The sequence below is a fragment of the Colias croceus genome, chromosome Z (assembly GCF_905220415.1).
Source record: "Colias croceus chromosome Z, ilColCroc2.1".
NCBI lineage: Eukaryota > Metazoa > Arthropoda > Insecta > Lepidoptera > Pieridae > Colias > Colias croceus.
Window position 1 is genome coordinate 13,052,696 of NC_059568.1, and position 27,588 is coordinate 13,080,283.

The 27,588-nt window shown below is 33.0% G+C and overlaps 1 protein-coding gene across 1 annotated transcript in view; it reads left to right on the plus strand.

The window, feature by feature from the left end:
• Positions 1-429: 429 nt before the first annotated feature.
• LOC123704952 (dendritic arbor reduction protein 1-like) overlaps positions 430-27,588 on the plus strand; it is a 54,429-nt gene continuing 27,270 nt past the window's right edge. Inside the window, exons 1-2 of the mRNA XM_045653458.1 lie at positions 430-538; positions 4,728-4,799. Of these exons, the coding sequence (XP_045509414.1) occupies positions 491-538; positions 4,728-4,799 (120 nt within the window). The 5' untranslated portion in view covers positions 430-490. The remainder of the gene's footprint in view (positions 539-4,727; positions 4,800-27,588) is intronic.

The following is a 27,588-nucleotide window of genomic DNA, read 5'->3' on the forward strand; positions in this document are numbered from 1 at the left end:
GACCGACGGGCGGTAGACCAGTAATGTAAGTTTTTTCAAAACCTTTAAGGAACAGTGATAAGTCGAGCTTCGAGTTATTCCTGCATTATAGATTCTGAGCTCGATTTCAGTAAATATTGATTCTGGATTTAATTGCGATTTATTAAATTGTAACCGATAAAGACGTAATTCAGCAGTTTACATATAAATCTGGGTACGTAATAAACACCGTGAGCGGTGTCGGCCGCGGCGGGGCGAGCGTTTCCTGGACAATTTTCAATTAAGGTACACGGGGACAATATGATAGTGCGGCAGCGTCGTTATCAGTCGTGCAAGAGGCTAATCACTTTCATTGCAACCCCGCGAAGGAGGTCGCTCGCTATCACGCACGCTCTTGCGGCCGGCGGCGGGCGCACGCAGTCCGTCTCGCGCAGTGGGTGCGCGCAGGCGTGCGCTGACTCCGCGCACGTTGAGCGCTCGAAGCGTGTTCGTGTCCCGGCCGCAGCCGGGAATGGAGGCCTGCACGATTACAGCTGCCGAGGACCTTGTGGGCGACCAGGTATGAGTGACACCCGTGACAGTGTTGTAGTTTGCACGACGTGACCGTTCGCGCACTCTCAGTGCGTCTCTACGAAATTTAAGCGGCGGCCTGCATGTATTGGTATCGTAAACAAAACTTGTAAAAGTTAAAGGTAAACTTTCGATGGAAACCCATTTCCACATGAACTTTTTGCTTTACATGTGTATTGCTTTCTTTAGTGTTGCGTCGTTATTTTTGCTTTTGCTGAAGCGTGATAAGAAAGAGTTGAGTACGCTTTAAAGAAAATTTAAGAAATAAATTTTCCTCTAAATTTTCCAAAATTGTTAAATATAAAATGATAATTTTATCATTTAATATAACAGTATTATTGGAACTGCTTTCCGCCGGCACAGTTTTCGCCGAGCCTCATTCCTGCTCGATTGTAGATGAAATAGGGAAAACACACGCCGTTTAAACAATTTAAAGACGCAGTTACTTTGTTATCATATGCAACTAACATTCATAGTCCAAATGCAAACAGAATTTAAACAAACTACTTATATCGATAGAGTCATAGAGACCTTTTTTCTGAATATTAATTCAACGCGTCTTAATTATTTTCGTCCTCACGGCCGATTGATAAATATTCAATTAAAATAGTAAAAAACGGCGCGAGAAAATGTCTCCGTATCATGATAAATATTGTTATTGATTAAAATATATTAACAGCGTGGTCTGAATAAAAACGCTGTAATTTTATCAACGCGAACTTTTTGTTTACAGCCACGTCTGTATAATCTAATTCTTGTAGGATTTTCTAGGAATACTTGCGCATTTCTATTACAATTTATGCTTTACATTAAATTGTGTATTTAAGATCAATTAAAGCGAATGAAGTGTGCGCGTAAAAAAGACATCAACGCCCACCGACCGACGGCAGCTCACGCATTTCCCAGGAACTATATTATAATGGTGTGCCTTCGTGTTTGCAATTAATTAATATTTAACACTTTTCAAACTAATCATATTATCTTTCAATTATATGCAAAATATTTTTGTATCGATATCAATTAAACATCTTCCTCGAAGTGAAGCGTATCCAATAATAAATTCAACAAACCACACGTGACAATTTTTATAAATATTTTAAGTAAGACAAATAATAGATATTTACTCGTTTAAGCCAGGAAACTAAATGATTAAATATTAATGAATATTCATTGACCTTTGCTATAAATAATATTCGATGTAGTGACACAAGGCTGTAATTCGTAAAACTTTAATAGACACAATAGTATAGGTTCTACAAAACAAAAGTTATTAATAATAATTGTAAACCACGTTCCGTTACAAAATCAAGCTTTTTTCAGAGACAATAAAATAATTTTAATATTCGATTAGTATTTGATTTATTGTTAATAGTTATCATAGTTTGGTAAGATTTGCTGTTCACCGTTTTAATTTATTCTTTTGTCATTGGCGCTTTTTGGTTAAAAACTTTTTTATGTTGTTGGCGATTATAATGCGCATTATGGAGGAATAAATATTTATATCGACAAAGTATAAATAAATTATAATGTTATACATTTAAATGCTTTTATGATAATTATTATTAATTAAGAATCATGTAATGGTGGATATATCGTCATAGGCAAAACTAATAAGTATTTAACAAACAACAAGCTTTACACAAATATAATGAGCGTCAATAACAAATAAAGAGTACAAGAAAGTTCGGTAATCGTGTCTACAATAATGTCCAATTCCCCAAATTAGCATACAACTTGAGAATGTGTTGGATGTCGCTCTCAGCGAGTGACTGTTGATGTCGGAGAGATGTAAATTAGTTGATTATAAATTCGATTGTTGTCGGCATATTTTCTATATTGATTGACTTTGAGTATTGTTGTAGGATGCTTTGGCAATACAGCCTAATAAGCATACGTTATTCAGTTTCGTTTTACAATATAAAGCCATTATGGGATGATTTATAATTATGTTAGGTTTATCGCTGTGTTATTAATTGAGAATGGAATAACTGTAAACGTTTATAATTAATGGAAGCTTTATTCTTTTAACATTTATTTTTTAAATATTATATTCATAAATAATTGTCGTTGTGAGTTATAAATATTTAAGAATTAACTAGTCTCTTTGTCTTTTCAACAAACGGAAAATTTGATTAGGTCTTTAATCTAACGCTCTTACTCACAAGTTTTACCCCCAAGCATTTCTTATTCAGCACACACACATATAAAAGTATCTTTTTATTTATATTTTTATTTTGATATTTATTTTTTGTTCATTTAAGTTTTATCAAAGTAGGTAATATAATAAAGCATAAAGAATAATATAATATGAATTGCAATTTATTCCTAAAACATTAATAAATCGACATTTCATTTACATCCATGTCTAGTTTTGTTTGTTTCTTTATATTTTGTATTGATGCTCACAATACAGGCCACGAGTCTAGTGTGGGCATCTTGGTTCAAATGATGTATAGAGTATACTACATATTTACTGTGTTAACAGCCTTATTGTAATGAGTTCAACGAGATTGTATGCTTGATGTTTGAATAAATATTTTTTACTTTTTTTTTACTTTAACTTGGAATTCAATGTTTTGACACATAATGTGATATATTCTGTGATATATGTATTAGAAGAAAATCTGTCTTGATGTTTAATTAAAATGTCATTTCATAAAATACCTATATGTTAAACAAGAAACTATACCTACGTATATTAAGTTGTAACATCAACAAATATCTGCGAAAAACAAAGCGTACAAAGGAAAGCTCTGTAGTAGCAATATAATAAAAATACACACCCAATAAATGGGTAGAATGTATTAGCCACATAATATTGTAATTAAAACATCTATAATTTGTAACTACATTCTTGCAAATAAATATAATTGAATTTGAATTTGAATAAATTTTATTAGCTGAAAACCCTCGAGAAAAGATGAACTGTGGACTTTCTTTTGTTGTTAGTTAAATATTGTAGAAATAAACATTATCCTTCTCCACTTTCCTGTCTTTCTAAAACAGACGCGACCTTATCCACTATTAAAACATTGTAATTATATGCGCCAAGTTTATTCCAATAATTTTAACAATTTTCATCTGTGTAGTTGTTAACATGATCATAAATTTTAATATAATAGGAGTTATTGATATAAAAAAGTTTCTTGCAACTGATATATCACTACATAGTATAAACAAAGTCGCTTTCTCTGTCCCTGTGTCCCTTTGTATGCTTAAATCTTTACTACGCAACGCATTTTGATGCGGTTTTTTTTAATAGATAGAGTGATTCAAGAGGAAGGTTTTAGTATATCTATAATTTATTAGGTTTTAGACAAAGCGGGCGAAGCCGCGGGCGGTAAGCTAGTTATATACTATTTCTTTATAAACTCTTAAAGTTTAAGTTGAAATAAGTGTTTTTTTATGATATTGAAGATAAATACTACAGAAGAAATCGAAAATAAGTTTATTACCGATGGCGTTGCATATTTATTTTCATTATACACTTTTAATGTATTCTTGTATTTGTTACACGTAAATTGTTTAATTATTGATATTTTTATACTATCTAAAAACGCGGCCTTAAAGAAACCAATCCATAATATTCAATATTTCTAAGCCAAACATTATAAGCAACCATTTATGTTTCTTGTTCATTTTGAATGTATTATAATGTGAATTTCATGTAAATTATTTAGTACTAAGTACCTACTTTTTTAGACAAAATAACATTATTGACCGCTTTGGAATTTAATCCTTGTATTGTTGTCTTATAATCTTAAAATATTTTATTTCTACAATTTTGTGCTACAAATTTTCATAATTTAAAAATAAATTATAAGTCATTAAATATTGAACAATTGTACAAAATTACTTAAACAATTATTATATGGGTGATATTTATCTTTTATTTTAAACTGAAATATAAACATTTACAAAACTCTACATTTTAATTGTCATCTAAATATCTTTCTATATAACTTTATTACCTTTCATGCAATTATTTATTATACTACTGAACCGATTACAATGAAAAGCACACAATATATAGAGGGTAACTTGGATTAACACATAGGATAGGTTTTATGTGTGGGATTTTCTTTGAAAACGCGGGCGAAGAAGTGTGCAGTAAGTAGTACTAGTCCTACTAATATAGTCTATAAACAGCGGATCATGAAAAATATTAAATATTACAGATTGTCCCTGGCGGCGGCCGCTGGGGCGCTCCTCACGCCACCGGTCTACTCGACTCCTGGTTTCAGATGCAGGTTTGTGGATTCCCTTGTCTCTTTGGGGTATTTATTTATTTATGCTTTATTGCTCAGGACAAATTGAGAATAAACCTAGGATACATTGTAACAAACGGCGGCCTTATCGCTAAATAGCAATTTCTTCCAGTAAATGAAGGAAGGGGCTAATTTTTTTATTGTATTAGGGAAGCGCTTGACCACAATCTCGCCTGATGTAAAGCTTAAATGGTACGCGCTTCCCTCTGCATTTGATGACCCCCATATTGTACTCGTTTGGGAACTTATTTGTTTACACAATAAGATGACATCTATTAATGTTATTAAGTGACTTATAAACTACCTAATAAGTAAATATTATAAATAATAATTATCAATTAAATGCATTTCACATATCCTTTGTTAGGTAGTCGATTTTCTATGTGTGTATAGGTATTTGATTCTAGTGCCATGTTTACCAGAAATGCCAGAATTAATAAGTTTACCAGATTTGTTTCAGGTGCTTTCCATAAATAAAAAGCTTTTTGTATTATAATACCACACATATCAATATATAAATACAATATTATTAGATAAATATATTTAATTGCTAAATTATTTATAGTGAACAACCTGGGCGGCGGATATTATTAATAGAAAAATAAGTTAATTCTATCGCTATATACTTGTATTTATAAAAATAGACGAGTATTAATTATTTACACAATTAGAAATTAATTTAACGCGAATAATTCTGAACTTCTCAACAATTCGAATAACTTAGCGGTTACAAAATATAATTAATGATTTTAAACTATTACCAGGATACAACCTAAGAATAGTTACGTCCTGCCTTCGCAAATCGCGGCAAAAAGTGATATTTTAATATTACAATTAATGTTTTATGTTAACAATCAGCAAACGGCAAAAAGGCGGTTGGTATGTTAATTAAATACCGATTTAATAAACAACGTAGCGCGAGGAAGTTTACGTAGGTACAAATTGAATATCCACAAGCAATTGATCTCATTATTTAAGATGGGTTAAAATTTAAATTTTAACACGTACACTTTAGATCTCAGAATATAAATTCTATACGAATAAACATAATAATTTTTATTGTTAAACATTCTTAAACATTTCATTAGTGAGTCCAAAACTTCACTATTGTGTAAATATAGATAAAACCCTTTTATTTTACAAAGGATATTAAGTAATCATTGCTAATTGATTAATTTTCCAGTTGGAATGCTATCCATGAGGGCATTAGTAGATAAATATGGAACAAATTGTGTGGGCACAATTTACACGGTTGGTAAGTGCGACTGACGGTGACCATGCACCGTGTCGCGCATGGGAATTGCCTATAATCACCCAGAACATCCTAAATGTAAAACCCAAACTTTCTTTTATATCCTTTCCATCAAATATTGATGAGTGGTCCGAAAAAATTCACACGAAATAATTTTCCGCCTACGTTTTATACGTGTTGTTTCATCTCAAATTATCGCCTTATTACCTTATCTAATAGTTTTTATATCAACGTCTAGCCTCTAAAACTAATTTTGCCTCATTAAAATGTAGTGTTAATCAAGTTTCGCGCACAATGATGGTATAATTCATTTAATTATAACACACGTCAACAAAACGTTTACACAGTACGCGTTTAATTTTTGATTTCCGAAAATTAAATGCTATTTCAACATGAATATTGATAAATGAATCATTTTCGTAACAAAATGCATAATTTCCGAGGAATAATTTGATAAAGCAAGAAGACCTTGTGTGAGTTGAAAAAATGCTTTTTGCTATCAGCAGACACGCGAGGGGTGCGTACACGCATCGCTGCTCTCCGTCTAACCCGTGTAATGATTCATTAATTTAAATAATTATAATTGTATAACGAGCTGTTATCAACACTTCTGGATCGGGAAAATGTAACAAAATATCAATCCTGAAGGCAAGTGTATAATAAAGATGCTACATCTACGACATACCTACAGTAAATCATTGTCTGGATTTTATAAGATAATTATTTTCACTAAAAACAAGAAAATAAATTAATGACATTATTAGGTACCATCTATTATTATAGGTACCATTTGAATTTACAATCATGACATATCTATAGACACCATACGCCAAAAAATTTAACCCCTAATCATAAAAATTTAAAGCTCCCACGTGATTCACACATAAAAGCACCAAAAATGATTTCACAAGATTTGAAATACCGATACGTTGATCAGTCGAACAGTTAATGCGCATAACCATTGAAGCACGTAAAGGAAGTCACAAGTTCTGTATTTATTATGGGCAGTGTTCATTCATGTGCGGCCCCCGTACAATACACGCGGCAGAATATCACAATATAATACTATGTAAAACATTATACTATGTAAAAGTATAACATTATTCGAACGGTTGTTAATTAATGCGCCTGTGTGGGCTGTACCTACGTTTTTATACGCAAGAAAATATTGCATTGAAAAGCTTCGAGCGTTTTTTTGTAAGGAAAAAAGTATAGTTGATTGAAAGGTGTAATATTTCAATTTATGCAAAATATGAATGAATATTTCATATTCTCCATAAATGAGTAATTGGAATACTTAGTATGTATACTACACTTTACACGTATTAGAATAATTTGATATTCACACTCTAGTAGGTATATTGTGTAAATGTAAGAATTTTATTCGAAATACTTAAATAGGTACTTATATAATAAATTAATTAGAAAGTTTATCAGAATAAAGTAACAAAGGACGCTTACTCGAAAAAACATAATATTATGGTTTTTCGAAAAGTTTATTCGTTTGTAAAATACTATCTGTTTTGAGAATGTTTACTGCCCTTTCATTTGAAAAAATATTTATTTTTAAGCTAATATCCTTTAAAGCTCTTAAACCTAATAGTCAACGTCTAGTAAACATACTAGATCACGTAATTGTGCCGTAATATTAGAAGGCCTCGTTTAAAATGACATTAAACGCCCCATTAGAGCTTCGCGCACTGTAACATCGGCCATTGTTCTTATTTCTAGATACGTTCTTTATTTTATTTTATTTAAAAAAAATATAGATTATCAGTTTATTTGGTATCATTTCGGTAAGTTTAAGCTTAAAAAAATCGGGAAGGCCATAAACAAAAAAGAAGAAGAAGAAGCTTAAAAAAGTGTTATAATATGTTAAATTGATAAAACTATTTTGATATGACATATAGAGAAAAAAAAATTGTACCTATCGTAGGTACGGTTTTTCGTAGGACTGCGCCAAAAGCTATTTTTATTTTTAAAAAACAAGTATACGATATGCCTAGTGCCTACCTATAGACTATGAAGCAGTAATCACTTGTTAACAACCACTTGTACCAATTAAAAAGCACTAATTGATTCATTATCTCTAAAGGTAATAAAGGTAACCACCTATTGTAATAATTACAATAGGTGGTCAAATATATAAGTATTAAGTATTAATGAGAAAAATGAAGGAATAATTATTATTGCTTCATTTTTCTCATTAATACTACATGCAGTGTCTCTTTATTAACTGTATTAACTTTTTATTGAAGATCATTAACCTCGGATGAAACAGTTTTAGTAAATCAAGCGCTATTATTCGCTTATCAGAAAAACATGATTACCCTATCATTTACCTAATCAGTAATCGCAGTTGAAAAGCTAAAACTACTGTTCGTATCAATTAACTTTTCACACTCGAATGGATTTACTAAGTTGCGTAAGCGCCGACGTAAATGGGATTCATATAAATGGGGAAGGGGGAGGGGGGGGATGGCAATAGTGACAGGATTCACGGTTCACCTGGTGAATACAATGATCGCGCTCAATACTTGATCGATTATTCCTTTATAGCAATGTATACGGTCATGTGGTATAATGTACCGGCAAACGATGGAACAAAATCGTAAAAATTCCGCTTTGTATTCTCGATAACCGTAACGGATATAATTATATTGGATTACTGTACATATACATTATTTTTAATAGCCGTATCTATTACAGAAACTGTCATGAAATGATGCGTACAATTAGACAAATGGACAAATCTTCGTGGTTTTTGGCATGTTCAATTATAATGTATTTTTCTTTTATTGATAAATAAATTTAAAAAAAAAAGATGGACCAGCCGCAGTTACTAAAAATTATTTGTGTTTAATTTGTTCGTTTACTCAAGCTGCTTTCCTCAAACATTAATAGTAACTAGATACGCATACTTATAAATCATAGGGTTTCGAAATACTAAAATGATAAAATACGTTTATTCTTATACATATAATATTATCTAATGAATTACATATTATGTGCTTTTTGTTAAAAATGTAAGTCATCAGATGAAGAACAAGAAAAATGCAAGTATTTCAACAATTATTAAGGCGTAGAAAATGCCTCCATCTCGAAAACTAGATCAAAATAAAAACAAGATATACATTGAAATAACTATATAATGTTTATTACATTATCCAACCAGTAATTTGTCTGAGTAAACTTTAGTTCTGTATTATTTATTGTCCCCTTTATTTAATTATATGATTATAAGTTGAAGCGCAATAAGTATAATTCTCACATTTGAACAGGATATAAAACTAATGTCACTAAAAAATCGATCACTTATCGGATCATCTCGGCACTCGCATTTCGTTATATATTAGGAAACATAGTATATAGCTCATAGCGTCTATAAAATCTAGTTCTATGAATCAATTGGTACATTGCAGTAAGTAGTTTAAAAAGTAATAATACATTAGTGTCAGTTGATAATAATAAATAAAAACCGCGAACATACAATATCAGACATCAGTTGGCGTGTTTAAAGGATTTACGAGTTGTAAGCACTTGCCAATATCGACGCATTTATCATAAGTAAATATAACCTCGTTATTTAGAATATATAGGTAATATTATATCGTTGTGTAAACTGAAATGTGTGTGATTTTAAGCAACGATAAACCAATTACGTAAATGTTTTTAGAAACATGAGTAAGAATTCATAGAAAAAATTGTTACTCTATGAATAACTAGTACAGTTTTATCTAACTTACAACTAGTGTTACAATGTTATTGGAATTAGGTATATTCATAATGAAATTTAATAGAAGTAGATTGATTTAATTGTGACCGATTATGCCATAATCGTTATCAATTCGAATTCATAATTAATTCTGATTACCGTAATTCCTTTTTAAATAAATCTGACTGAGCGGACAAATATCTGAGTTATGGGTATTTCTATGGTGCATTTTATTTCTTTTCAGTTAGTCAGATTATCTTTTATCGTTAGGCACGAAACTTGCACGGCGAAAGTGACATTTGTCTCCATGTAATTTATATGATACGTGCTTCAGAACACGCAAACTAAAAAGGTCTGGTTACAGCTTTAAGACTGACATCAGCTTTAACAGAGTATGGCCTATTACCATTCACCTATTACCCTTTCACCTCTTAACCCTTCTGTGTGCAAGTTTTGATCCAAATATGGGACAATATTAGACATCTAATGATCTAGCCTATTCGAAGCGGTACATGTAATTATTAAATCGTACATATGAATTCCGGCATTCACCATTAATTTATAATTCCAATAAAGTCGAAAAAAAACATTTCTAATAGAAGTAAAAAATAGTTTGTAGACATACGCTTAATGGCCTACTAACGAGGGCTCATTTTGTTTCTTTATTAGTGTTTTAAACATCATTGACCCAAGTTGCATTTAAAAAACTACTAATGTTTCCTAAAGACAAGCTACACGTGCGATATTTCATTTTTACGACTGTTTATGAATTTTATAAGGGCCGGGTACGCAAGCATGATCGAATCTTTAATAAAGAGTACAAAATCTAAAATTACCTTTTTAAATTAATTTTATTCTTACTTTTTATGCTCTTCCTAGAAATTCAGTATTTAAACATTGAAAATCGCTCATTATATTTAATCGCTGCGTAACTAATTAATTTATTCAATTATCTGAGAACCTAAATGAAATATTTCAATCAACATTTTTTACACTTTCCATTTATTAAAAATGTTTCATGAAAGTATTTGAGAATCATTTAAAGACAATTTTGAGAAAATTCAGATATCCAATTGAGGCGCTTTCGGATTTTCATTTGAATTGGCTTTTCAAAATAATATGGCAATATATTTTCAAAATAATATAGGAGCACCTTTGATACATTTTTTCCACTAGCACATTGCAATACAATATTTAGTACTGTACTAAATATTCCCTAAACACACGTTCAAAAGTCGACAACCGCGCCTCCGCATATAAGTCTATGATACAACGAGCATGCAATATAATATGCCTATGTAGTTGTAATTAATTCGTTCACCATAAAATGTTCAAGCTCAGAATGTAGGTTAGGGCGACGCGACCCCAAATCTCGCAGAACGCCGGTGCGAGTGAGACGGCGCGAATGACCTAGAGTAACAGGTTGGGAATCCGGAAGGTACAAGCAAACCGGCTCCACGCTGCATTTTTCCATTCAATGGAAAGCTCTGCCTTTACATTGCGAACCGTTCGCCGAGATTTTTTTGGGAACCGCTGATTTTTCGTTCGTATTCGTCCCATGTCACACGTGTTCACTTTTTTCGTGGTGTCAGACCATCACCAATGTAGGGATTGAGAACAAATGTAAAAAAGAGATATTTAAAATCAAATAAAATTGTACATATATAGAGATGTATATATTCCAAAAGTAGTGTTTGTAACAATGAAAATAATATGGAATAAATATAAATTATAAATTTCCAATATATTTTATCCGTGACGACTCAATTATTCCTAACACACCCTAAAACTTAGGCCATACCTAATCATTTCTTTAATAAGCTAACCTATCCAATCGGCAAATAGCAGATAATTTCGCATAAAAAAAACCCGCGTCACTTCTCACTTACAAACCATTATTCTTCCGTGGATGCGTCTCAATTCAATTATGTTCAAATCAAAGGGCTCTCCCATTTACGCAATGTGAGGCGCATTAACTCAAGCTGCTTTCTACCCCGCGGCGCTGTCCACGCAGTGCATTCCTTCGCCAGCTACTGACATCTCGAAGTCGCGGCCCATCAAATTATTCGCCATATAAAGCACTATCCGCTGAAATGAGAGGAAAATGGAGTCATAAATACATCTGCTAAAAAACTGTGTCCAATATATTTGGTTCGACAACCGATGTTCCTTTTATTGAATTCATTTATTCTTACTTTTCGCTTATGTAGGTAAACGATGTTATTTTTATTCAGCTATATGTACTTGTAAATCGCATATATGCATTCCGCATTTTAAAATAATTTAGGTACTCGTATTGTAAGTCCCTGTTTTCAGTTAATATTATAGCAATTAATACTGATGTTTATATAGGCAGAAATATGTTTAGTTACGTTTAACTAACAGTGTATTTATTAATACTCTAACTTACAATAATTAATATGCGACGTTAGCCTTCGGCAAGCCTTGCTAATGTGGGTGGCAAAGTGCGTCTGTTATGTTCACCATCAATTGACATATTCTTGTTTGTCTACTTCGATAAAAATAGAAGAAATTCCTTTTTATTTAATAATGAACTAATAATTTTTTACCTGAGTCCCTGTTTTCAGTTAATATTATAGCAATTAATACTGATGTTTATATAGGCAGAAATATGTTTAGTTACGTTTAACTAACAGTGTATTTATTAATACTCTAACTTACAATAATTAATATGCGACGTTAGCCTTCGGCAAGCCTTGCTAATGTGGGTGGCAAAGTGCGTCTGTTATGTTCACCATCAATTGACATATTCTTGTTTGTCTACTTCGATAAAAATAGAAGAAATTCCTTTTTATTTAATAATGAACTAATAATTTTTTACCTGAGTACGCATTAACAAGGATTCATCATTCATGTCATATACTTAATTATATAATTAGTATATACTTAGTGCATCCAAATTGGCTTGTTTCAATGGTTATTTACTGCTCATATAATTTGTTATTCGCTATATTATCATGTCTTATTTTCCTATATACTTTCATGTTTGCTTGTCTGTAGAACCACTGTGTATATACTACGTGTAGAACTGTCAGAATATGTTGAACACGACATGTTGCGAGAACAATAATTTTGAAAGCCACGCTTGCTGATTGAACAACAGTGACATTCAGTCGCTGACAGTCGACGGGAACACATCAAAACGTGAGGGTAGACGGGCATCCGTCGTGTGTGATCGATTTATGGCTTTGCCGTTTATTTCCTTGAAAATTTGGTTAATGCGTAACAGTGTGTACTTTTCAGTTAGGTAAATTACGGATATATTTATTAAGAAACTTTTGTGTTACTATTCGCATATGGTTATCATGTATTTCAATTTTAAACCGTATGATATGGTTTTGATGATCCAAAACTTACAACTTTATAAACAGAAATAATATACAAACTCTTTAAGTTAGTAATTATGATTATCTCGTGTATAATTTTTTTTGTTAAATGGAAGAAGTTTTAAATCAACGTAGGTATAATTTATTGAGTTACCAACATTTAAAATGACTTTAAAAACTTGTATACCAAATCTTCCTTATCCCACTTAAACGTTCTACAAATACTTTTCCTATTATTTGCGTTTCTTATCTTATTGACACATTCAAACGACTTATCGGTCACAAGACTTGAACACCATGGGCTATTGCCATAACTTCAACCCAATAATGATTATTATTATGAAATTTCTAGAAACCCTCGTCATTGTGTCATAAATTCTTACTTATTCGCAACAAAGAATTATTATTGTAGAAAATTATAATAGGTATAAAATCTATAATTAAAAAAACACACTAGAAATTTTGGATTTTCAGTTTCCACTAGCAATTTTTCGAAACTATAATGACTTCATAATAATTGTATATAATTTCAATTACGTATGGTCCTCACACCTTACTTATAAATCCTATATAAATTACCTTTAAAATGTGATTACGGTATTAATAGCATGATAATCATGCAGGCAGCATGCATAAATATGATATACTTATTTTGTGTTTTAAGAAAGCTTAGACTACGTCGTATAACAAGACATTCGATCGAGCGCTATTAAGTATGCATGTCTTACAGATATAAATTGGTTGATTTTAACACGTTTAACACAGTTACCTTTAGCCTATAGGCAGTTCTGTATAACAAAACACACCGTTAGGTAGCGGCGTAGGACGGCGCGGGAGGCGGTCACCTGCGCGCGCCTCGACGAAAGTGATTTGTGTAGACTGTGCAATTCACAGAAATGACATTACTCTCTTTTGTGTCTGTTATGTAAGGATATAAGCTGTTTATGTGTGAATTAGAGGAAAAGACGCTAGAAAGGTCTTATCAAGTTAAATAAATAATAGAAAATTAAGTTATTATCTTGAATACTGTTAAGTATTCATTCATCATCACATTTTATAGAGTCTAATAGGGATAGGGATTATCGTTTTTGATGTAATTGAAATAAAATTAATGAAGCAAATATGGGAAAAGTCAAATTTAATTGATTCATATCTGTTTTAATTAATGAGATATTAATTTAATTTAGAACGGAGTACAGAATTACAAATTGTATAAATAAACCCAGTATCACATCTGCGCGTACCTACATCTATAGAGCGATCAGATGTTGGTCAAGCGGACCGCAGACCGCAAAGAACAACTTAACGCGCTCGATAAACACTCGATCGTAATGCCATTCAAGCCTTAAAGCCTTATTAGACACCGCTGCCCAATAACTTAAACCACCGACCGATATGGACACTTTTTCCAAAAGCCTAAACATTGTGCAATTGTTTCCACTAAGTATCGGACGAGATAACAGCAAATGCACGTTGATGGAATTTAAAAGCCCCAGCCGCAGTCCCTTCGCGCGTAATCACTTTACACCTAATACTTTTCACAATAAATTAAAAAAGACTCACACTCAGTTAACATGCGAGTTTCAAATAGCGCAGTAAATGTACACCGATGCTTTACGCATTCCTTCGATCGGCAACATTTTGTTGGCCAATCTAAGTACTAATTTACGGAGAAGTTTCTGTATTGGATCAATTTAACAAAGTTATTTAAGCAATCGAGTCAAGATAATATTAGCATAAAATACAAGTAAATTACCAGTTACGCTGTGTATAATGATACCGTATACGTGGTGATAGCGCATTGTATAACCGGGGTCATTAAGGGTCCGAAATATGAAATCGAAGTGCTCTGCGTAAAACGAAGTCGTTCTGTTGCAACGCTTCGTAATATCTAGATAGTGTCAAACAAGTGCTTTGCTTTTACTTCTGAAGTTATTCAGTGACGGACTGACACTAACGGAGGCCCGGCCTTTGTCGTTTGAACGCTCAGTTGTACACATGGAAACTACTTTAATTTTTGATAGGTTTAATTTATAATTTGTGCGTCTAAAGCATTCTAAAGGATTCTGTTATCAAAGGTCTTCAATGAGAAGTTTAACTATATGTCATCAAAATTTCCATAATGGCTTGTTAATAAATTTAAATTCATTTTTCTAATACAACCGTAAAAAATCCTAACATACATTTCAATAGGCGTTGTGTTGTAGAGCAGAGGCAAGCAGAGGCTCTGTTCTGGGGACCCACGTTAAAGCGACCTCCCATTACACCGCTACTGAGTCTCATAGGAATTAGTGGGGCGACAGTCGTGACAATAGTAGGAATTCACGCAGAGTTCGGTGGCAGAGCGGACTGCGCCGTGCCGGGTCAAACATTCTAATGTATGACGCAATGCCCAACCAGCTGGATTTGCACTCGTCTTACTGACTTATGTTAATCGACTTTTGACAATTCACTCTTTGGCTGCCTTTCAGCCATAAAAATATGAATGGACATGTTACATATTGTTGAGTGCATTACTCATTTTTTATCAAGATTTCTATTCATAATGTCTGTGCTACTTTTTTATTCGTAGAGTACCTATTTTTGTGATTGTTACGTTTGTTATCAAGTGGCGTTATATTTAAATATTGTTTCTCAAAATAATTACAGGAGATATGTTCAGAAAGTTTATAAATACTAAAGTTCAATGCTAGCCTGACCTAGTTAATATAAACGAGCAGTCGTATAGTTATTTGCGTTGAATAACTACAGGTTCAAAAGCTTCGTTGTACCTTTTGCGAAAAGTTCTTGGTATATCGCATGAACAATTCTTTAAAATAATTCCCGATGGAAGAAAAAATTTCATATGCTTTTGTGTTACCTGCAAGATAGAGTTTGTTTAAAATATTAGCGCATTCAAAAACATTAAAATCAAGCACATACTTAATTATAATATAATCTATGTACGAATTCTAAAATTACTCTACGCAGGCGTGAAAGCTTAAAAAAACAGACGGACAAAATATACATTCGTCTGCATTTATTAATATTCATGCTAAGTGATAGCGTATATATTTGATTTTGAAATTAATTAGTGTCTGAAGATGATTAAAAATTAAAGTAAGTATAATAGAATGATTAATGGAAACAGTGACATATATTATAATGTAGAGTCAGGATAGATTGAGTTTACTAATTTACATTACATGATGACCCATAATAAAAACAGACTTTATAGACTTTACATTTTTCTTTATAAGTGTGTTATTAATATTATATAAACGATCGCTTCAAAGTTCGTTATTGAAAACGTTTCGCAGCGCTACACATCTTGCATCCTTATTACAAAGATGCTACGCGAAAAGCGCTCGTATATCAACGTGTTAACGGCTACGTTGCGACATCAAGGTTGGCAGACTGCTTGGCGCGTCACTTTTTCACCTAAACCTATTTTTTTGTTCACAAAACGCGAATGAATGCGTGGGCGCATGCTAAGGCGGAAACTGTTGACTTTCTTTTTTATGGCCTCTCAAAATGTAATAAATTTGATGAGAGTACGTGTCAGACTTCTAAAAGTTAAGAATTTATGTTTAAGCCCGTTGCTGATATTATGTTTCAAAATTTTTAAGTGTTATTTCGCTAAAAGGCAAGAGAATTATTTTTGTTTTATTTTTTACATCTATAATGAATTATTTTCTCTGAATGTGATTAATTACCTACTAATATAATTTAATATTTCGTTATAAGCATAAGCAGCGTTATAAGCAGCGGATTTGAAAATTGTCTTTATATAACATGATCAATTATTAACGCTCATATCCCTCTTCGCGGACGACACGGCACTCTACGTGTCGAGTCCATACCGCAAAAGAATAGCTCCACTCCTACAATCCGCGACCGATGCATTAGGCAAATGGTTTCGCAAATGGGGCATCACTGTGAACCCCGACAAGAGCGCCGCCGCGCCGTGCTCTTCAGGCGCGGCGGCCCCGAGGCCATAGATAGTGTCAAACTCTATGGCCAAGCCATTCCATGGCAAAAGCACACTAAATTCTTAGGCGTCACTCTAGACGCACACATGTCATTTAGCGCCCACATTAAGGCAGTCCGTAAGAAAGCCAGCTATGTTCTGAGCCGGCTCTATTACCTTATTAACAGACGCAGTAAAATGTCCCTTAGAAATAAGGTGACACTTTACAAAACGGTGGTCCGTCCAATCCTCACTTATAGTAGTGTAGTTTTCGCGCATTGCGCTCCCAGCTCCATACACAAGCTCCAGACGATTCAGTCGCGGTTCATGAGAACAGCGACTGGAGCGCCCTGGTTCGTGCGTAACGTGGACCTACATAGGGACTTAGAACTCCCCACCATAGCCCAATGGATGAAGCAAGCGTCTAAGCGCTACTTCGACAAGGCTAAAAACCACCCTAACCCATTGGTGACAAAGGCCATCGCATACGTCGCGAAACCCGATCCCACTCATCGTCGTAGGCGGCCGAGACATGTCTTGGACGACTCCGACGATGATATTACCAAAGCTAACGCACGGCTAGACTCGGCGATTGAAGCCCAACGTCGAACAAACCGCGACACCGCACACACCACAGCAGAAAGCGTACACCGTCTTCGCCGGCGAAGACGAGGTCCCTTGTTCCGCGTTCCCGCGCCCACCCGGGTGAGCGCCCGTCCGATTAGGGCCCTTCTGGCCTCCTCCACTCAAGCGACAGCTCAAGCCGAGGTTCGTGGTCCCCGTCAAGGGGGAACGCCCTTGTGCATGTCGCTACCAGGGTGAACCTTCAGTTCACCCCCGCGTCCGCGTTAAAATGTAGTAGCCCTTCTGGCTAACATTGAGAAACACCATACAAAAAAAAAAAAAAAATATTAACGCTCATAATATAAAAATATTTTACGTTAATTTACGACTAATATAATAAATGTAATGGTACAAAAGTAAAATAAGTATATATATTGAGAAACATACCTATAACATAACTTTGCATATTTAAAAAGGACAAAAGCAGACTTAATATTTTTGGTGATGACTCATATATGGTTTTGTCAATTACGTAATAACTAATACATGTTTAATTTAATAACATAAGCTATTAGATACATTGTGAATGAGTCATAAGTATAACATAAAGCCAAGAATTATAACTAGGTACTTATGCGATGTAAACACTGGTGTCGTAAATAATAAACTTCACTCAAGATTTTTTTACCATTTATATAACATAACAATAACTCTTAATTTGTAGTTTAATTTAGTTAAAACTCATTTTCTCATACTGGATAATGACATAAATAAAAAATCACTAACGCGTAGAATACTCTTATTTGTCCTAAAACCTTGTAGAGCATTAAATCATATTGACACTATTTCTCACATTTGATTGCCTCTGTCGGGCCAATATCCCAGCTTGCAAATGATACTGCCGATACATATACTCTTTAGTCATGGCCTGTGCTGAAAACATCGCTCTGCTCCTTTGCAGGAGCTCACTCTTAGGACCCCAAGTGGGATCCAGTCTGAACACATCTGATACTTGGTTGTTACACAACGCCACGATAACCTTTATCACGAAGATCAGTATCAATATTCCTACCATAGCTAACATGCCGTATGAGCCGTATATAAACTGAGTGGTAGTCTTCAAATCATGCATCAACTCAACGTTGAAAGCATACGCCAACGCAATACTTGATAAAAACCAAGCAACTTTAATGTAAATCTTTGGCTGCACACCCAACATAAAGTGTACGTCTTCGGAAAAACGGTGGACCCCATAACAAGTCAAAAATGCAATGCACTCGAGCATACTGATAAATGTCATGAATATTATGACATGTCGCCTGAAGCTCACCGTTAGAATATTTACTCCAAAATAACTTAAAAATGGAATAGTGACGAAAAAGAGTACTAAAGCTGCACAAAAGCTTGTTAGGCCCGGATATTTTTCAATCTTTTTGCTCTTCGATATCGCCAGGTCTAATAAATTATAAAATATCACCACATTGGTGCATAAACCCAAGACAGTGTAACAACTATATGTCAAAATTAAGTAAAACGATTTATTTTCGTAGTGGTACAACATTCTTGGTACTTTTTCATAGAGGAATGTGATTCGTGCTTTCATTAGTATATCTGGATAAATTTGAAAATGATAAGCATACGGACAAGTCATCAATGCTGTGGTGCTTATTGTTAATATCGTATAAAGCATACAAACTAATACACAAATGACTGTATTAGAGAGGCAAGGCGTTCGGAATGAAGAATTTGCGGACAAATTAAACGTTACTCCCGATCCCACTCCTAAGTTAAATACGACTCGTTGTATAATGTTAGTTATTCTGAATTTCTTTAAAAAATCCTTGAAATTAAAGTCTAGGGCATCTGTGTATTTAGATAATACGCCTTTTTGTACCAAAGATCCAGTTAACAACACCACGTATGCAGCTATGGGATATGTTACTAGAAAATATCCAGCCCATTTGATGGATCTTTCTCTTCTGAAACAACTCAGATATATAATTGTACACAGAGCGGCTGACGCTAGGCAAACTTTCCAAGTTATGTAAACCTTCTTGTCCAATTTCAGTAGGTGTTGCCGCCAGTATTGATATTCAGGGAAAGAAGTGTAAAGCCCTTCACAATACGAAGATACCTTTTCTCGCTTTGCACAATTTTTATTTACGGTAAAATTGAAATTTATAATGTTGCATTGTCGGTTACTCCAAGGTCCACAGGTATAATATGGTAAAGGACTTTCAAAACTGATTAATAAATAGTGCATGAGGAACGATGTCACAGTATGGTTATATATAAGAAGCAGAATTTGCCATAAGATGAGCATGTATCCGATATGAGAGAAGCAGGGTCTGATTTTCCAGACGTCGATGCAATTGCGACTCGTGAATTGACTGACTACAGTTTCCATATAGAGAAGGGGAATGCCAAGGAAAATATAGATTAATGAGAAGAATATCATACAACCCGTTACACCCTCTGAAAATGCCACATTAGGAATAGTGCTTATGTTTGTGATGCCAATGCATTGGCAAAGCAAAATTATTACATTAAATAGCCCAGGTTTCTTGTTACTGGTGTTTTTGTTCATCATAATTGATGAGTCAATCGCACGTATATAATTTTGATGTAACACTGTTTTGGACACTAGAAGCCATCCCGATTTGGGATTTTTTGTATACAAAAGATTTAAAATAGGTATATTAATTCACAGATAATGTAGTTTTAATGCGACAGTTCTATCCATATTATAGAAAAAGGGATTAACCCAATAACCAGTAAAGACAGTAAAAAGTGCTCCATAAGGTACACGGTAACGATATCGACGAAAATATGCATTTCTTATTTACTTTAATATTTTTTATCTGTACGTATTATCTAATCAATGTTTCTGCAACGTACCTATAGATAAGTCTGAAAAATATACTAGGTATTTTGCAAACCTCGCCTTTATTTGCTAACCCATTTTACATTTTGTAATTATTTTTAAGTACTCCAACTAGGTTTGTTTAACCTGATCTATTTATTACGAGAGAATCAAATAACAATTTTTCATTTAGTCTAAAAACGTGATTAAGATATCAAAATTATATCACTCATAAATATGAGTAATATGACGGTATCAATTGTAATGTATGTAAATGATAGATATCGGGTGTTAAAAATATGGTATATTTTATGAGATAATGAAGCAGTGGCATATGTAACTGATCTTAGGAAAAATGTAAGGGTGATTCCTAAGACATTTGTAATGTGAGGCAACCGATGTAAATTGAGCATTTTATTGAGATAGTATGTGGCCATTGAACGACTTACAAATTAAGAAAATGACACAAACAACTGATTTCCATTACTTCAATTATGAAACCGCAACCCGTGGAAAGTGTTTCAATACAAGTACTATGTAAGGAATTTAGTATAAATGGCTAGAAGCGTAACTGTGATGTCATCGCCTTTTTGTGAATGCAGTGCTTATCAGTTTATCTTTGCTGTGTGAAACGATACGTTTACAACCGATATTGCGTGTTCTACATACATGACATTTATTCCGTATTCTGCTGTATCTTTAAAGAGGTATTCGTTATTGCGAATTTGCGCTTTTATATCAGTATTGTGTAGATTTCAAACGTCATTGACATGCATGGTTTAACTTTTGTTAATCTGCATGGTTTGAAACATGAAGAAGACAGAAATTATATGGAAGATAGGAAACGTTGGTGAGAGATCTCCTCTTGTACTAATGATTAGTAATTTACTAACATTTTATCAAGGTCACTTCATCCTCGTTTAACAACAGAAATCTTACTTACTTACTAGAGTGGCGCAGGGACCCAAAGTGAGTCTTGGCCTCCGACAATAAGAGCCTCCATTTGACTCTATCCTGCGCCATCTCTTGCCAGTTTTTAATCTGGAGGGTGCGCAGGTCTTTGGTGATTTCGTCTTTCCAACGGTACCCTGGGACGTCCAACCAGACGGCGTCCAGATGGCTGTCCCAGGTACGCTCGTTTCGCTGCTCGATCTTCCCCCATTCTTTCCACATGGCCGAGCTATCGGAGTCTTTGGGCTTTAATCTAACCAATGATGTTATATAATAACAACAGAAATCTAATGAATTATAAATTATATGAACGTTCCAATTACCTAAAGCTTTGGACACGAAAAAATATCGTAAAAGCTCTCAGTGGAGTACCTATAATTTAGATTTATTGTGTGTGGGCAGTGGGAGAATAAATAAATAAATAAATAAATAAAATATAACTTTATTTGTCTCATCACAACATTAGTAAATAGATACATTGCTTGCAAATACATAGTTAGAGAGCTTATCAACTAGTGTTGTGAGAGACTGGTGCCTGAAATAGGTTTCGAAGAACCTGGAGTACAAGTCACCAGCCCCCCCCGCGTACCAATAACAAACTACAAGAACAATTATTAGGTGACGGTGCAAACGATCATAAATGATGTATCTTAGTGATAAAAGACTAAATAACTAAAATTACACTATGTATTGTATAGCCTACTGCTATACTAAAGTTAATTAACAGAAGTAAGAAAAGTTATACCTTATAAAATAAAATAAAAATACAATGAAAGCAAATCAACTCATGTGATTTGATCACGATTTGATCCTTAAGTGTATGTATGTAATGTGTATGTATGAAGTGTGAATGTATATAATGTGTGTGTGTGTAATGTTGCAAGTGTGTAATGTGTATGTATTTAATGTGTATTTGTGAGTGTGCGAATTTGTATGTATTTGGGTGTAATTGTAGTTGGAGACATTTTGGGTGAAAGTGTACAAATTAGTAAAGTCTGGGAGAAAAGTATAAAATAAGAATAAAATTTTAAAGTAATTATTAATTAACCAGGTGGTCGTTCCGCTTATATTTTAGTACAATAAAATTGTTGGAAAATAAAAGTTTCTACAAAATCTTAAGAATCGATGTTTTATACTTTGAATTCACAGAGAACATTTGAATTTTTTAGAAATTCTTTTGTCAAACTACCTTGTAATCATAATGTTAGTACTAATAACAAAACTAATCTCAAATTAAGGCACTCAAGTCTCAACTAGCACTACATTGTCTGTAATCTACTTTTATAAAAGCCATTATACTTTAATTTATGGCCGCTTCGTTATTTAACGGTATTAAAATTTCTACCTCTGCGTGTAACTGATAACGCGTTATAACCACCATCTTCTTTATCAGACCACCTTAACCGTAGAATATATACTAATTATTAACAATATAAGCTTCATTTCCAACACTTTTCTAAATAAAAAGTACAAATATTCTTTAGAATGTTTAGTTCATTGTTACATATTTGCATTTTGCAGATACAAAAACGAATGTATCGTATGAAACAGTCTCAAATAATTTCCATGGTGAGCCAATATTTGTCGTAGTCTCCTTATATGTGAGTTGAGTCGCTTCGTTATCAGAGTATCTCGAACAAACACAACGCAGACTTAACCGAGCTATTGATTTTGACTGATTACACGAGTGCCCGTTATTTAATCAGTCCATTTTTCTTGACCATTCAAGGGCAGACGAGCCGTGAGTGAAATTTGGTACCATTGGATATCGAACCGCTTTTGACTGTGTTCTAGAATAGTCTAGTATTGATTTACAATTGACATGTAGACAGTAGAGGCATTGCATACACACACACACACATATACACGCACATACTTTCACACACACACACTTATATACTCTACAATATTAAATACTAAATCTATTCTTGTATAAGTTGTTCTTTTTTTTTATCTTTTGTAAAATGTTAAATATTATGTAACATTTAAGATATTTTATTTCCCCTTTTGTTTCTCTTTTGTTCTAGATGTTTTGTACCTCTAAACGGTTTATTTTATGTTGTTAATATTATGTTACTTAGCAAATATTAAGCGGTTCGACTGGGTGAGTGCCTGGCGATCTGCATTACAGGCTTTTGCCTATCGCAGACACCAGTCCTCTCCAATTTATACTATGTAATACTTTGTAACTGGTAGTTGTAAGTTTTTTGAGGAAAATAAATAAATAAATTATTATTGCGTCGTGTTGGTTCATAAATGCATCACCATAATATAATCATTATCATCATATTATATACCTATTCATTCATTGCGAAGAATTTAGGGAATAAATTATGTTATCTTCTAAAAGTATATTGTACTCATCTACGGAAATACCTGTCTTATCTGAAGTAATAGTTATTTAAGGGCCGATTTTTCAATGCTTGGATAAAACTTATCCATCGAATAAAGTACTACACGATAATATTAAAATGTCACGTAAACTGTCAAATACGGGCAATTAGAATACGTTTTCAAAATGGTAGTTTTATGTTATTTATTAATATATTTATTTATTATTATGTTATTCGACGAATAAATTTTATCCAAGCATTGAAAAATCGGCCCTTAGTATATCTTAGGGTCGATTTTTCAATGCTTGGATAAAACTTATCCCACCAAAAACATAAATGTAAAAATTGGAGCCGAGTTCAATCGTTGAGATCTAAATGTGTGCCAAGTTCTGCAGACAGTCCAGAAATTTATTTACAAAGATGTATTAAGTTCTTAGGTTGACTGAAAACTCAATTGTTTTATTTTCCCTTAGAGAACAATGTTTATTCCAAAATATAACTTTTTTAAGTTGAATAATATAATTATTTTCACAAAGCAAACAACTAATGACCTATTGAACCCCATAATTTGATGAGGCTAGTTTTTAGAACCTCACAAAATATAAACAGTATGTAAAACTAGCCTCATCAAATTATGGGGTTCAATAGGTCATTAGTTGTTTGCTTTGTGAAAATAATTATATTATTCAAATTAAAAAAGTTATATTTTGGAATAAACATTGTTCTCTAAGGGAAAATAAAACAATTGAGTTTTCTGTCAACCTAAGAACTTAATACATCTTTGTAAATAAATTTCTGGACTGTCTGCAGAACTTGGCACACATTTAGATCTCATTTCTTTTTTTGGCAAATTAAGTCAACGATTGAACTCGGCTCCAATTTTTACATTTATGTTTTTGGTGGGATATCATTACTTTTTGTACAGAAAATTACTCTGCAAATTTGATTTACTTTATAAATATAATACTTTTTATATACGATTTTTTTTTCTTGCGGTTTCTCTGTATGGTTTGTTTAGTATTATTTTCTATATTTTCTTGTATGTTATGAATGTCAGCGCACATTGCCCCGTCATTATCTGCAATTTCTTAAACTCGTTTTCTGTTTATAAGATTACATGATTTTCTAAACATCCAGCGTGAATTTGTACACACACTATTACCAAGATGCAAAGATCGTTGTAGAAGAATCGTCGCCTTACTCCATGACGTTACGGTATTGCCATGACGCGATCTTGAAATTTTACTCTAAACGCGCCTAAAGATGTTTCACTCATATTAATATTACGCAAATTAAATCATTTCGACCTTCGACGAAGCCTTCTTCCATTACACCATTTATGGTAATTATTTTTGCATGCTTGTATTGGCTAAACATGTTTGTGCTTTATTAATATAATTGTATCACCATTGAATACCATGTTTAAAGCAAAATAAAGATTTTATTTATTTATTTACACTGAAATTAAAACTAAACTAAACACTCATAAATAAAGAATAAATAAATGTGAATATGTAAAATTATATATTATTTTTAACTGTATGAGCAATAAAGGCAATATTTTTATTACAATTTTCTTTTATTTTACGTTTAATAACAGTTTTGAATAAAGAAATCATGCAATCGAAGTAATCCGCCCTAGCGATACTAGCGCGAGTGAGGCGCTTCGAATCTACAGATGTTTCGTCCTAAAATATGTAAACTTCAATAATCTATATCTCAGTCATTTATTGATGGATTTCAAAATTTTTTTCGGCCACTGATTAGTTTTGATCTATTTTTTAAGACTAGTAAGGTGAATATACATTTTTCTTTTTTTTTAAACTTTTCCATTTTTCCATACAAACAAAATTTATGTCATTGAAAAAAAAATTAAATACAAATAAATTCAGTATTTTCTGATTTTTTCCTTTGTACACTCACTATTACCTAGTTGATTACAAAATTTGAACTTTCTAGGTCATCTGGAAGTGGGTTAGGTTTTGTATATGTCTATAAGTCAGTCAGTCTTAAAAATTGCGATATTTGGATATTAATATCTACGCAACTGTTTAATCTGTATTTATGAAATTTAAGGTTCTTGTTTATCTTGAGGTCCTCTTGATATGTACCAAATTTGGTTTATATAACTTAAATAGTTTTCGAGTTATACGGGGGTGAAAAGTGGCTCGAAATGGTTCGTGTAAATATACACACGGCTGCTGCTCGCCAGTTCTCTTCGCTTGAACTCGGCTTGACACGCTGCCGCGTGTCTAGATCTGTCCAATAAAGTATTACACGATAATATTAAAATGTCACGTAAACTGTCAAATACAGACAATTAGAATACGTTTTTAAAATGGTAGTTTTATACATTATTCGACGAATAAGTTTTATCCAAGGATTGAAAAATCAGCCCTTAAACTGTAAATTAAAGCAGCGACTTCATTGTGTTCTAAGTATGAAATTTTATCAAAGTAGGTAAGTACTTCCTTGTGTATACTTTGTCATAAATAATTGAAAACTTACAAAGAAATACGTAGAATAAAATGTTCATTGTTCAAATAGCGAAATGATGCCTCTTCTATCACTAATATCTACTTTTAAAGTGAAACTTTTATGCCTGTTATTAGATACTACTTTTTGGTCTGTGTAGCGCATGTCGCGTGACGCACGATACGTACGATAATTATCGTACAAAATCGATAATTTTTAGTTAAATGTCTATAGTGTGAAAAAAGTTTCATTTTACCGTGGTTTCATAAAACCACACAACATTTTTTGTGTTCTGTCCATTATTTCGCATAGGTATAGAAACAAACATTAGACCGTATCAACTAACTGGTTGTTATGCAAAGTATTTCAAAGCAATTGATAGTAATTTCAGTACAATAATTCGCTATATTTGTATATTACAATCATTAACACAATCTATTTGAGACAATCTGATACAATGCTTGACCTAAAGTCCAAAGCTTTAAAACGTCAGCCAATATCACGATTATCATAAACTCCGAGTGAACAGGTATTTTTATCATTGTTGAATTTGTGACTGGGATTCTTTGATAAAAATATTTATAAACTAAATATTAAGCAATTGTATGCAAATTGTAATATTTTTTTCATATCTAAAAACATAATGACTACTAAATACGGCGTCGTAGAGTCTCTCGTGACCGCTACGGATACTTATGACGTCTTAGTTGATGCCTTAATTAGTTATTTAGATAAGAATGATAATCGCATACGCTAATATTTTATTTATCTATTAGATGGTAGTATTAAGTAGCTAATATTAATGAATAGCAACTGTGAACTGAAATAACTATAGTCCAAATAGAATATCGAAATCGTGACCATAATGTGGCTCGCGGAGAATAAGCTTTGAGTCTTGTCATTATAGTTTAATTTATATTAAACCTTCAGGAATGGCTAACATTTCGCTGTCCTTCTCTAGCGCTGGAGGCGTGATTCGCCATTTCAAACAGAATTGCGCAGCGTAACAGCGTAAAGTATAGCCGTCTCGGTCTATCATTTTAGCGACCCTTGACCTAATGGATCGATTTTAGTGAATGTGACCAGCTTGTTTCGTGAATCTATTAATTATGTGGAGTAGCGAGATCTTAATGGCCAATAATGGCACGAGTCGTTGCTGACCAACTTGTGCTACTTATGATTTTCCGATGATGTAAATTTTATTTTTATTGTAATGTGCAAATTTTATTGTATTATATCTGAAAATGACTAAATGGTTTGGAATGTTCTATCGTTTACTTACATCAGACGCGTTGAATATTATATTGAAAACCTTTGCCATA